Consider the following 12,551-nt stretch of genomic DNA (forward strand, 5'->3'; position numbering starts at 1 on the left):
ATATGAGATGCTGGCACTGGAGGCCACAGGTTAAACCTGAATGCCACTGGACTGGCCCCAGAAATGAATAATTTTTAGTTCAGCAACTTACTGAGCCATGTGGCTTTAGATAAATATTTTATCCTTATTGACTTAGTTCGCTCATTTATGAGAAAGAAAGAAAAGACACTCAAATTGATAATGGAATTCTATATTATCAGGAAAGGCTTTTCTGGACTAATAATCAAATGAGAACATCTGACTTAAAGATTAATTTTTGTATCTTTCATCTCATTGACTTACTTGTTAGTCTTATGGAAAATTTGGCTGCTACCATCCCTGTCAGTCCCAGTTGATATATTATCTACATTTTTATTCAAAGCTTTCTATGAAACACTATCAAGAGCTATCCCAAATTGGTTCTAAGCATACTTTTTTTTGTTTTCTTGAGCTTGAAACACAGAAGTGGATTTTTATAGGAAGAGACCCTGTTGCAAGGTGTTTGCTCTTATAGATGGCTTCTGTCATCTGACCTCCCTCAAAGTTCATAGTCGGAATTGTAGCAGAGTGTGTTAAGCCTCTGACTGCAATGCTGGCATCCTGTATAAGTGCTTGTTTGGGTCCTGGCTGCTCTACTTCTGATCCAGCTCCCTGCCAACAGCCTGGGGAAGGCAGTAGGGGATGGCCCAGGTGTTTGGGACCCTACCACTGACATGGGAGACCCAGATGAAGCTCCTGGCTCCTGGCTTCAACTTGGTCCAACCCTGGCTGTTGCAGCCACCTGGGGAGTGAATCAGAGGATGAAGAATCTGTCTCTCCTCTCTTTGTAACTCTTTCAAATAAATAAATAGAAATCTTTAAAAAAAAATGAGAGTTCAATTAGTAAGTTATTTTCTTTTTTAGATGTTGGCAAAACCTTTTTAAATGCACAAAACTTGTCTACAAACCTAACTTGAATATCATGGAGATTATTTGATTTGTGACTTACTTCTGTAACTGTTGGGTGTTCTTGGCCTACTCTCAATTCTTTCCCCTCCACTACCACCCTCAGCCTAGTATCTCTTTGTCATTTATTTGTAGAAAATTAAGGACCTAGAATTCTTTTGATTGTTTTTGTAATAGAATTTTGCTGAAAATAATTAATTAACTGTATCCTTTTCTTGGGACTTGAGAAGAATGTGTGAACTGGTTTTTAGTGAATGTGTATGGAGGGGATAGGTAAGATTTATTCTTAGGCAATAAAACAAGTAAATTCAAATAAATGTCACAAATCTAGTTTATGCCTATTTTATAGGCATTGCATTTTTCAAAAGATTTATTTATTTATTTGAAAGTCAGAGTTACGCAGAGAGAGAAGGAGAGGCAGAGAGAGGGAGGTCTTCCATCCACTGGTTCACTCCCCAGTTGGCTGCAAAGACTGGAGCTGCGCTGATCTGAAGCCAGGAGCCACAGCTTCTTCCGGGTCTCCCACGCGGGTGCAGGGGCCCAAGGACTTGGGCCATCTTCCCAGGCCATAGCAGAGAGCTGGATAGGAAGTGGAGCAGATGGGACTTGAACTGGTGGTCTTGTGGGATACCAGCACTGCAGGCAGCTGTTCCACCAGCTACGCACTGGCTCCAGCATTGCATTTTTAGTATCTTCAAAATTAAGTATGCTTCAATGTTGGGTTTTAGATTTTATATCAATATTTTTTTGAGAGAAATAAGATACAATTTTCAGTGCCCCAAGAGATGGACCAGAACAAAGGCATTAGAATGTAAATCATGAAACTTTAACTGGAAATGTCCTCCTACTGTTTATCTGTCTTTGCTCTGGTTGTCCAGTTTACAGCTATTCCATAGCTCAGATCAGCAATGGGGACTCATGATTTTTGATAGAATGACTTTAACAGGGATGAACTTATATTCTCATGGTGTGTAATGTCCTAACATTCTCCAGGGCATTCATTTAACAGAGTTAAAGAAAAGTATGAAGTAATCAGATTACATTTTGAAGTTCTGTGTTTTTCTGGCATAATCTTCATTTCAAAGGTATTACTATGTGATTTTATTACAAACTCTTTTTTTTTTCTTTTGATATAAACTATGATTTTCTCTTCCTGTGAAATATTTCTAGAATTTGTAATGAGACTTGTGGAAGCCATTGCTTAAATGTTATCATGTTAAATTAATTAAGTAGTTAACCCAACAAAGATCCCGCCAGTGATTTCCACAATGGAGTGACTTATGTTTTGGATTAGACCAATTTTAGAAAATCAATTGTAACAGTGAATGAGAGCATAGTCAGGGAGGGCATCTACTTGATAGATGACTGTATTCACTTGGCATGCAGTGCTTTTTCCTAGTTAGCACAGATGCAGGTTCAAGGATCACTTACATTTTTGTGCCAGATCTAATGACATACCATTTTCAATGCTTGAGATATTACATAATTTCAATTCTTGAGATATTAGGTAATAAAATTTAAAAGCCTACAGTAAAACGAAGACCCCGATTTTGTTCTGCAATAGTTTTGCAGGTAGGTATTTTTCTCCACTAGTTTATATCTAAAACTCAAAACTGTGTGGCCAAGTAGGAATAAAACATGCAAGTAAAAACAAATGGGCATTGTTTAGGATCTGCTTCATTTCCATTCCTTGGATTTCTGTGCAAGGAGGAAATGAACTCTAACAATGGCAAAGGTAAATATTGTGTGTTTACTGTAGTTGGTACTCACTGGGCAATGGTTTGGAAACTTACAGCATTCCACACTTAAAGGCTTCCAGCTGTTCCTAATATTATGCATAGTGTTAGTTTATAAACTCCCTTTCTTTCTACTATGTCCTTTATTTTTGGCTTGTGTTGAGCATTCCAACTTAGCAACTAAACTCTTAAAACAAATATTTTAAAAAATTAAAACAAATACTTTCCATCTTTGATGTATAAATTTTCAATAAGACACTATGAATTAATTTTTTTTAATTAAGTTGCTTATTTGTAAAAAATATAAAATCTTGCATGAGTTTTTCACTTCAATATTATTTAGAATTTGTCTTAAGTATTAAGTAGTGAGTTTGATATAGTATATAACATGATAATGACTGAAAAAATAGTCCTTTAGGGGCCCAGCACTGTGGCTCAGGGGGTTAAGCCACCACCTGTAGTGCCAGCTTCCCTTATTGGCCCCAGTGTGAGTCCCAGTTGTTCCACATCTGATCCAGTTCCCTGCTAATGTGCCTGGGAAACCAGAAGAAGATGGCCCATGTGCTTGGACCCCTACCTCCAATGTAGGCGCCCCTGAAGAAGCTCCAGGATAATTGCAAGAATGTGACTGATAGACTTCCATGTTCTCCTGCTGGACCATTCCTGAAGCCCAGCCTGGAAGCTGGGAGCTTGAACAGCTCTTGTAGGTTGTGTATGTTGTGAAGGCTGCAATTTTTATTTGGTTACCATTTGGGATCTTAGGCTCACAGTGCTTCTTCATGGCTTTCTGCCTCATTTGACCCTTTCTCTCATGGCTTTTGGCTATGTCCCTCATTTTGGGCTGACCAATCACTTCTTAAGTCCTACTCAGAAGTACAACAGGGGAACACATCAAGTCAAAAGGATTTTAATGACCAGATGATGCTGGACAAGGGGAATAAAGAGGAACAATCCATGAGTGTGATTGCATAGTTTTAGAATATCTGGTTTCAACAGTTGTGTTTGAACTTTAGCTATAAACAACATATTAATATCAAGTTTTCTTTTTCAGAACTATTTTTATCATGGACAAACCAAGTAAGTAATTTATTTTAAGTGCTTACTTTCTAACATATAATATTAAATCTATTGTTAAGTTGTTGTTGGTTTTAATGTTTCATTCAATTTCTGAAAATGTGTGATTTGCTTTATGTTGGTTATAGCCAGAATCCAATGTCTAGCTCAGAATTTTAACAATTGGGATGTACATAAATATATCTTCTACCAATAATCTTTCATTAAAATATAAAAAAAAAAAAAAAACTTCAGGGAAAACTAAGAAATTTATACCCGTTGGGAAACATTTTGAATAATTTATATGCTACTTTATCCAAAACAACCTTTTCTTTCCTCTGTGCAAGATCATTCAAGTTATAGTAGTTAAAACATAATAGAATTAATATGCCAATTCATTGTGGTGGGCATTGTGTGTCAAACCACTTATTGAGACACTTGCCTCCCTTTACTGAAGTGCTGGTTTGAGTTCCAGCTACTATGCTTCCCATTTGGCCTCCTGATAATGGCCTTAAAAAGCAACTAATAATGGTCCAAGTGTGTGGGTCCGTGACACCCTCATGAGAGACCTAATGGAGTTCCAGGGTCCTGGCTTTAACCAAGTCTAGCTCTGGCTATTGAAGGCATTTAGGGGAATAAACCAGTGGGTGGAAGATCTCTCTCTCTCTCTCTCTCTCTCTCTGCTTCTCGAGTAAATAAATACATTTTAAACACTTGATACATACCTTGTATCTTAATATTCATGTATGTACTGGTAAATAGATATCATTCATTGCTTTCTGTTTATTTCTCTCAAGAAAATTTAAAATAATATGAGTATTTATCAAGCATGTAATGAAAGATTTATCTTACTGAAATTTTAAGATTCTGAAGAGAATAACACAACATATTGGGAAAAATACATCAAAAACCAAATCCTGTTTTCCTGAAACGATCTTTATTCTCCTGTTGACTTTTGCTGAGTTAGCAAAATGTGTGTGTGTGTGTGTGTGAGAGAGAGAGAGAGAGAGAGAGAGAGAGAGAGAGAGAGAGAGAGAGGGAGGGAGAGAGAGGGAGGGAGAGACTGAGACTACAATGACAACCTTGCTAAATATTTTAGATGACTTTCTGGGCCAGATGCCTTTCTTTTCCATGTAAAGTTTTATGGTTTCTCTCAATGATTTCTGTATTGATTTAATTTCTTTAGGAAACTCAAAGACTTTTAAATGTAAATTTATGTACAAGTAAGCTGTTTTAGTTGTTATCAGCTTTAAGTTCCTTCAGTTCAATTTAGAAAGATTCAGATATCCATGGCTGTAATCACTGTTTTACTGTACAGTTCTCTCTATATAACTGCATGTGTGTCCATGTGTATATATATGCTTAATAGTAATAAAAGATGTATGTGAATGTGCATAAAATATGTACATTGTATATTTAATAGAGAATTAAAAATATCTTCAAGACAGTGTGGTAACCTTATGATGTTTTTTGTTTGCTTTAAAGGATAAAATTTTGTTGCACTGTTTGCTTAGTGTTTTTTCTTTATTACATGCTGAAAAGTTAAACATTAACCAAGGCTACCTGTTATACCACAGATTCCAAGTTAATGGGGTGTTACTTCCTATACAAAGAGCAATGTTGGTGGTAGGAAAATACTGTTGCTTTCTTGAAGTCATTTTGGAAGGATCTGGGTACTCTCCTACTAGCAGACACTGAATAAATGTAGTGCTAAAGGCATTCAGGTAGTAGTCAGTAGACTACTTAAAAACTTTATTTTAAAGCAATTCACTGTTATTTTAAAGAGTTTTTTTGTTTCTTATGAATTCTCTTTCACTACCCTTGGTTGCTTTTAAAGATTTATTTATTCCATTAAACACCGCACCCAGCAGTCAGCCTTCTCTCTCTTTTTTTTTTTTTTTTTTTTTTTGTCTAAAATTGATATTCATAAGATCTGGTAGAATTGCTTTGCAGTATTACATTAAACTATTGTGGACTGACTTTTATTTATTTCTATTACTAAAAAAAATTCCTCAGATTTGAAGTACAGTTTACAATGCAAGAGTTTTTTTTATTTATTTGAAAGGCAGTAGCAGAGAATAAAAAGAGAGAGAGAGAGAGAGACAGAGAGGGAAAGATCTTCCAATCTACTGGTTCACTCTCCAAATGCCTACAACAGTCAGAACAAAGCCAGGCCAAAACCAGGAGCTCAAAATTCCATCTGGGTCTCCCATGTGAGTAGCAGGGCCCCAAGTAGTTGAACCATCATCTGCTGCCTCCCAGGTGCTTTAGAAAGGAGCTGGGTTGGAAGGGTAGAATAGGGAGGACTTGAAGTTGGCAGTCCTGTATGAGATATGTATGTCCCTAATTGGGTCTTAACTCACTAGGCCACAAGACCAATGCCTATAATACAAATTTTTAATTTTATACTTAGTATCTTAAATTTCTAAATGTCAGGACTTTTAGAACAGAAGACATCATTGTCCCATACTTAGAAGTAAAATATCAACAGTCAACCTTTGGATCTACCTCAACTATTGAAATACAGGGGGTACTAAAAACTGACCAGCTGGTATTTTGTGAGTGAATCCTTGGCATCAGTGAATCAAGACACACAAGGATTTTAGGAAATAGTCCTGTGATTTTCATTAGCTGTTTGCAGTTGCATTTCTAAGTACAAAAATCAGCCTGTAGTACATATGCCCTTTGGTTTACTTGACAGCTGCCCATTCACTTATCTCTTTGTATTATTTCCTCCTGGAATTCTTGAAACCAGGATCATTACTCTATTAACAGAATCTGGAAACCTGATTATAAACTCCTGGTTTCTTGACTCTCTGCTTGGGGAGGGGGGCACATGTCTGTATTTTCTATTATTCAAATAACTGTGCCTGTTAACAGGTAACAAAATAAGACATGTTAGTTAAGGGCAGATCAGTCATATTTAAAACATTTCCTTGAAATTTGTTTTGAAGTTCATCCTGTTGTTTCCAATCCAGGCTTTCTAAGATTTACTTATTTGAATGGCAGTGGAACAGAAAGAGGGAGAAAGATTTCCAAATGGTGGTTCACTCCCCAAATGGCTGCAACAGCCACGTCTTGGCCAGGCAGAAGCGAGAAGTCAGAAACTTCATCCCAGTCTCCCATGTGGGTGGCAGGAGCCCATGGACTTGGGTCATCTTGTGCCTTCCCAGGCACATTAGCAGGGAGCTAGATCAGAAGCAGAGCAGTAAAGACTCCAACCAGCACTCTGATATAGGATTCCAATGTCACTGGCTGGGGCTTAACCCCTGTACCACAATGCCAGCTCCATTTTTGAGGTACTTCCCCCCTGAATTTATGTAATATTATGGAATGCATTCTGCTGAAGTTATATTATGAAACCAACTGAGAGGAGAAAAAGACAAAGTGGGTTACAGTCCTGCCTTCCTGATAAAACACATGATTAAATTCATGGAGCAGCTTGTGAAGGTGCATAACAGAAATGCATACAGAAGTTGTATCAGATTGAACATTTGGCCAATATATTATCTTGTGCTTGTGTCATGAATCTGTAATTCAAGAACAGATTATTTAAATTTATATTAAATAAATTAAGCTTATTAAATTAAATTAAAGTTAATAATCCATAAGGAACAGAGTGGAAGATAATGTAAGTGAAGTAGCTTCTAGGCCTTACATTTATAAAAGTGAAGCTACTGTAGCAGCTTAGACTGTCTTGGAGGTACCAGCCCAGTAGTACTCCATAGCGTGTATATATACACAATAATTTCTTTATCCAGTCAACAGTTGATGGACATTTGGGTTAATTCCATATATTAGCTATTGTGAATTGTGCTACAATGAACATGGGGGTACAGACAACTCTTTCATATGCTGATTTCCTTTGGTTTGGGTAAATCCCCAGGAGTGAGATGGCTGAATAATATGATAGGACGATATTCATAGTTCTGAGGTATCTCCATACTGTCTTCCACAGTGTCTGCCCCAGTATACATTCCCACCAACAGTGAACCAGGGAACCTTTTTCCCCCCACATGCTTGCCAGTTGTTGACTTCTGTATGAGAACCATTCCAAATGGAGTGAGGTGAAACGGTTTTGATTTGCATTTCCCTAATAGCTAGTGATCTGAGCATTTTATCAAGTGTCTGTTGGCTATTTTAATTTCACCTTTTGAAAAATGCTGTTCAAGTCTTTTGTCCATTTCTTAACTGGATTGTTTGTTTTGTTGTTGAGCTCTTTATAGATTCTGAATGCTAAGCCTTTATCAGTTGCATAGTTTGCAAATATTTTGTCCCATTCTGTCGGTTGTCTTTTCACTATGATGAGTGTTTCTTTTTCTTTTTATTTATTTATTTATTTAATTTTTTGGCAGGCAGAGTTAGACAGTGAGAGAGAGAGAGAGATACAGAGAGAAAGGTCTTCCCTCCATTGGCTCACCCCCAAATGGCTGCCACAGCCAGTACGCTGTGCCGATCTGAAGCCAGGAGCCAGGTGCTTCCTCCTGGTCTCCCCTGTGGGTGCAGGGCCCAAGCACCTGAGTCATCCTCCACTGCCTTCCCGGGCCACAGCAGAGAGCTGGACTGGAAGAGGAGCAACCGGGACAGAATCGGGCGCCCCAACCAGGACTAGAACCTGGGGTGCCAGTGCTGCAGGCAGAGGATTTAGCCTAGTGAACCGCGGCGCCAGCATAATGAGTGTTTTTTTTTGTTTTGTTTTGTTTTTTTGCCATGCAGAAACCTCTCAGCTTGATGTAATCCAATTTGTCAATTTTAGCTTTGATTGCCTGTGCTTCTGGGGTCTTTTCCAAGAAGCCTATGCCAGTATCTTGCAGCGTTTCCCCAGTGTTCTCTAGTAATTTGATGATATCGAGTCATAGATTTAGGTCTTTGATTCATTTTGAGTGGATTTTTGTGTAAGATGTAAGGAAGGGGTTTAGTTTTATACTTCTGCACATGAGGATCCAGTTTCCCCAACACCATTTGTTAAAGAGATTGTCCTTGCTCCAGTGATTGATTTTAGCACCTTTATCAAAGATAAGCTGCTTGAAGATGCATGGATTGATTTTGGAGTTTCTATTTTGTTCCATTTGTCTACAAGTCTGTTTTTGTGCCAGTACTAGGCTGTTTTGATTATAACTGCCCTGTGGTATGTCTTCAAGTCAGGTAAGTGGTATGACTCTGGCTTCATTTTTGTTGTATAAGATTGCTTCAGCTATTTGGGGGTCTCTTGTGTTTCCATATGAATTTTAGCATCATTTTTTCTAGATCTACAAAACTGCTATTGGTATTTTGATTGGGATTGCATTGAATCTGCAAATTGCTTTTGTTAGTATAGATATTTTGATGATGTTGATTCTTCCAATCCTTTGAACATAGAAGATTTTTCCATTTTTAATGTCTTCTATTTTTTTCTTATTTTGCAATTTTCATCATAGAGATTTTTGACATCCTTGGTTAAATTTATTCCAAGATATTTAATTATTTTTGGAGCTATTATGCCTGGGATTGATCTTAAAAGTTCTTTCTCAGCCATGACATTGCACGTGTATCAAAAGTTATTGATTTTTGTATTGATTTTATATCCTGCTATTTTACCAAACTCTTTTATGAGTACCAGTAGTCTCTTAGTGGAGTCTTGTGGATCTCCTACATACAAAATCATGTCATCTGCAAATAGGGATAGTGTGATTTCCTCCTTTCCAATTTGTATCCCTTTGATTTCTTTTTCTTGCCTATGGCTCTGGCTAAGACTTTCAGGACTATATTAAATAGAAATGTTAAGAGCGGGCATTTTTGTCTGGTTCTGGATCTTAGGAGGAATGCTTCCAACTTTCCCGCATTCAGTAGGATGCTGGTCGTGGGTTTTTCATAAATTGCCTTGATTTCATTGCAGAATATCCCTTCTTTACCCTATTTGTTTAAGGTTTTCATCATGAAAGAATATTATATTTTATCAAATGCTTTCTCTGCATCTATTGAGATAACCATATGTTTTTTTGTTCTTCAGTTTCTTAATATGAACATTATTGATCAACATTTATTGATTTGCAAATGTTGAATCATCCCTGCATACCAGGGATAAATCCCACCTGGTCTGGGTGAATGAGCTTTCTGATATGTTGTTGGATTCAAATCGCTAATATTTTGTTGAGGATTTTTGCATCTATGTTCATCTGGGATATTTATCTATAGATCTCTTTCTCTCTCTCTCTTTTTTTTTTTTTTTAAGATTTACTTATTTTTACTTGCGAGTCAGAGTCACACATAGAGAGGAGAGGCAAAGAGAGAGAGATCTTCCATCCAATGGTTGACTCCCCAATTGGCCACAATGGCCAGAACTGCACCGATCTGAAGCCAGGAGCCAGAAGCTTCTTCTGGGTCTCCCACTAGTGTGCAGGGGCCCAAGGACTTGGGCCATCTTCTACTTTCCCAGGCCATAGTAGAGAGCTGGATCGCAAGTGGAGCAGCCAGGACTAGAACCAGTGTCCATATGGGATTCCAGCGCTTCAGGCCAGGGAGTTAACCCTCTGTGCCACAGCGCCAGCCCCCTCTTTCTCTGTGTTATCTTTTTCCAACTTAGGCATTAATGTGATGCAGGATTCATAGAAGAAGTTTTGGAGGATTCCTTTCCTTTCAATTATTTTGGATAGTTTGAGAAGAATTGAAATTAGTTCTTCTTTAAATATCTAGTAGAATTCAGCAATGAAGCTGTCCAGTTTTGGGCTTTTTTGTTGGGAGGGTCTCTATTATGAGATTCAATTTCCATGTTGGTTGTTGGTCTGTTTAGGTTTTCTATGTCTTCATGACTCAATTTCAGTAGATTGTATGTGTATAGAAATTGAATCTTTTTATTTCTATAGTATCTGTTGTTATATTTCCTTTTTCATCTCTGATTTTATTGATTTGGGTTTTCTTCCTCTTTTTTTTATAGTTAGTTGGGCCAATGGTATACCAATTTTGTATATTTTTTCAAGAAACCAGCTCTTCATTTCACTCATTTTTGTTTCAATTTTGTTTATTTCTTCTCTAATTTTAATTATTTCTTTCCTCATACTAACTTTGAATTTGATTTGTTGTTTTTCTTGAGATTATTGAAAGCTCATTTATTTGATATTTTTCGAGTTTCTTCATGTAGGCATCAATTACTATAAATTTCCCTGTTAACACTGCCTTTGATGTATCCCATACATTTTATATGATTCATTGTCATCTTCATTCATTTCCAGAAATTATTTTATTTCTTTTTGGATTTCTTCTGTGACCCACTGTTCATCAGGAACATGTTGTTTTGTTCAGTTTCCATATGTTTGCATATGATCTGGAGATTCTTAGTTTTTGATTTCCAGTTTCATTCCACTGTGGTCAGGGAAGACGCCTGGTATGATTTTGATATTTTTGAATTTGCTAAGACTCGCTTTATGGCCGAGCTTGTGGTCTATCCTAGAGAACATTTCATGCACTGATGAGAAGAATGTGTATTCTGCAACTGTGGGGTGAAAAGTTCTATAGGTATCAGTTAGGTCCATTTGGTCCATAGAGTTGATTAACTCTGTTGTTTCTTTGCTGGTTTTCTGTCTAGTTGATCTGTCCATTGCTGAAAATGGGATGTTGAAGTTCCCCATTACTATTGCATTGGAGTCTATGTCTCCCTTTAGATCCCCTAACATTTCTTTTAAATAGCCAGATGCCATGTAATTGGGTGCATATACATTTATTGTAGACCACATCTTCCTACTGAATTGATCCCTTGATTATAACATAGTGCAACTCTTTGTCTCTTTAACAGGTTTTGTGTTAAAGTCTATTTTGTCTGATATTAGGATGGCAACACCTGCCATTTGCTTTTGCTTTATCTTAGCATGAAATATCTTTTGTCATCATTTTACTTGCAGTCTGTGTGTATCTTTGTTGATGAGATGTGTTTCATTTAGGCAGTAAATATATGGGTCTTGTTTTTTACTCCATTTAGTCAGTCTGTATCATTTAACTGGAGAGTTGAGGCCATTTACATCCAAGGTGACTATTGATAAGTAACGACTTGGCCCTGCCATTTTTTCCACAAAAATTCCTATTGTTTACTTTGGATTTCTTATGTACTTTTCCAGAGAGATTTTCTGCCTTCAGTTTCTTTCTTAGTGATGGCCTTCTTTCTGTGTTTCTGTATGTAGCACATCCTTAAGCATCTTTTGTAAGGCTGGATGAGTGGCAACAAATTCAATTTCCTTTTGTTATGGAAGGTCTTTATTTCACCTTCATTAATAAATGAGAGCTTTGTAGGGTACAGTATTCTGGGTTGACAGTTTTTTTGTTCTTTTAAATCTTGGACTATATCTCGCGTTTCCCTTCTAACCTGTAAGGTTTCTGATGAGAAGTCAGCCATGAGTCTAATTGAAGATCCTCTGAAAATAATCTGGTGTTTCTCTTGCTCACATTTTAGAATCTTTTCTTTATGTTTTACTGTAAAAATTTGACTACATGGTGTAGAACTTTTCTGTTCATGTCTCTTAGGAATTTTATGTGCTTCCTCTACTTGATCATCCCTTTCTTCTTTCTCCAAGTTGAGAATGTTTTCTGTAATTATTTCTCTAAAAAAGCCTTGTACTCCATTCTCTCTTTACATAACTTCAGGAAGTCCTGAGACCTGCATGTTAGGTTTGATAATATCCAACAAATCTACAACACTGTTTTTAACTTTTCTATTTTCTCCTCCTCCTCCTCTTCCTCCTCCTTCTTCTTCTTCCTTTTGATCTGACTGTAAGATTTCCAAAGATTTTTCTTCTAGTTGAGATATTCTTTCTTCTGCCTCACTGAATTTGCTGTTAAGGCTTTCCACTGCATTTTTAAATTTGATCTATT

At 37.0% G+C, this 12,551-nt stretch overlaps 2 protein-coding genes across 2 annotated transcripts in view; both read left to right on the forward strand.

Annotated features, from left to right (window-relative positions):
* LOC133775298 (uncharacterized) overlaps positions 1–12,551 on the forward strand; it is a 993,905-nt gene that overhangs the window by 11,344 nt on the left and 970,010 nt on the right. The window lies entirely within an intron of this gene.
* The window catches only part of LOC133749490 (phospholipid scramblase 1-like), a 38,129-nt gene that overhangs the window by 5,374 nt on the left and 20,204 nt on the right, over positions 1–12,551 (forward strand). The window contains exon 2 of the mRNA XM_062178666.1: positions 3,712–3,737. Within this exon, the coding sequence (XP_062034650.1) occupies positions 3,725–3,737 (13 nt within the window). The 5' untranslated portion in view covers positions 3,712–3,724. The remainder of the gene's footprint in view (positions 1–3,711; positions 3,738–12,551) is intronic.

This window comes from Lepus europaeus, chromosome 2 (assembly GCF_033115175.1).
Source record: "Lepus europaeus isolate LE1 chromosome 2, mLepTim1.pri, whole genome shotgun sequence".
Classification (NCBI taxonomy): Eukaryota; Metazoa; Chordata; class Mammalia; order Lagomorpha; family Leporidae; genus Lepus; species Lepus europaeus.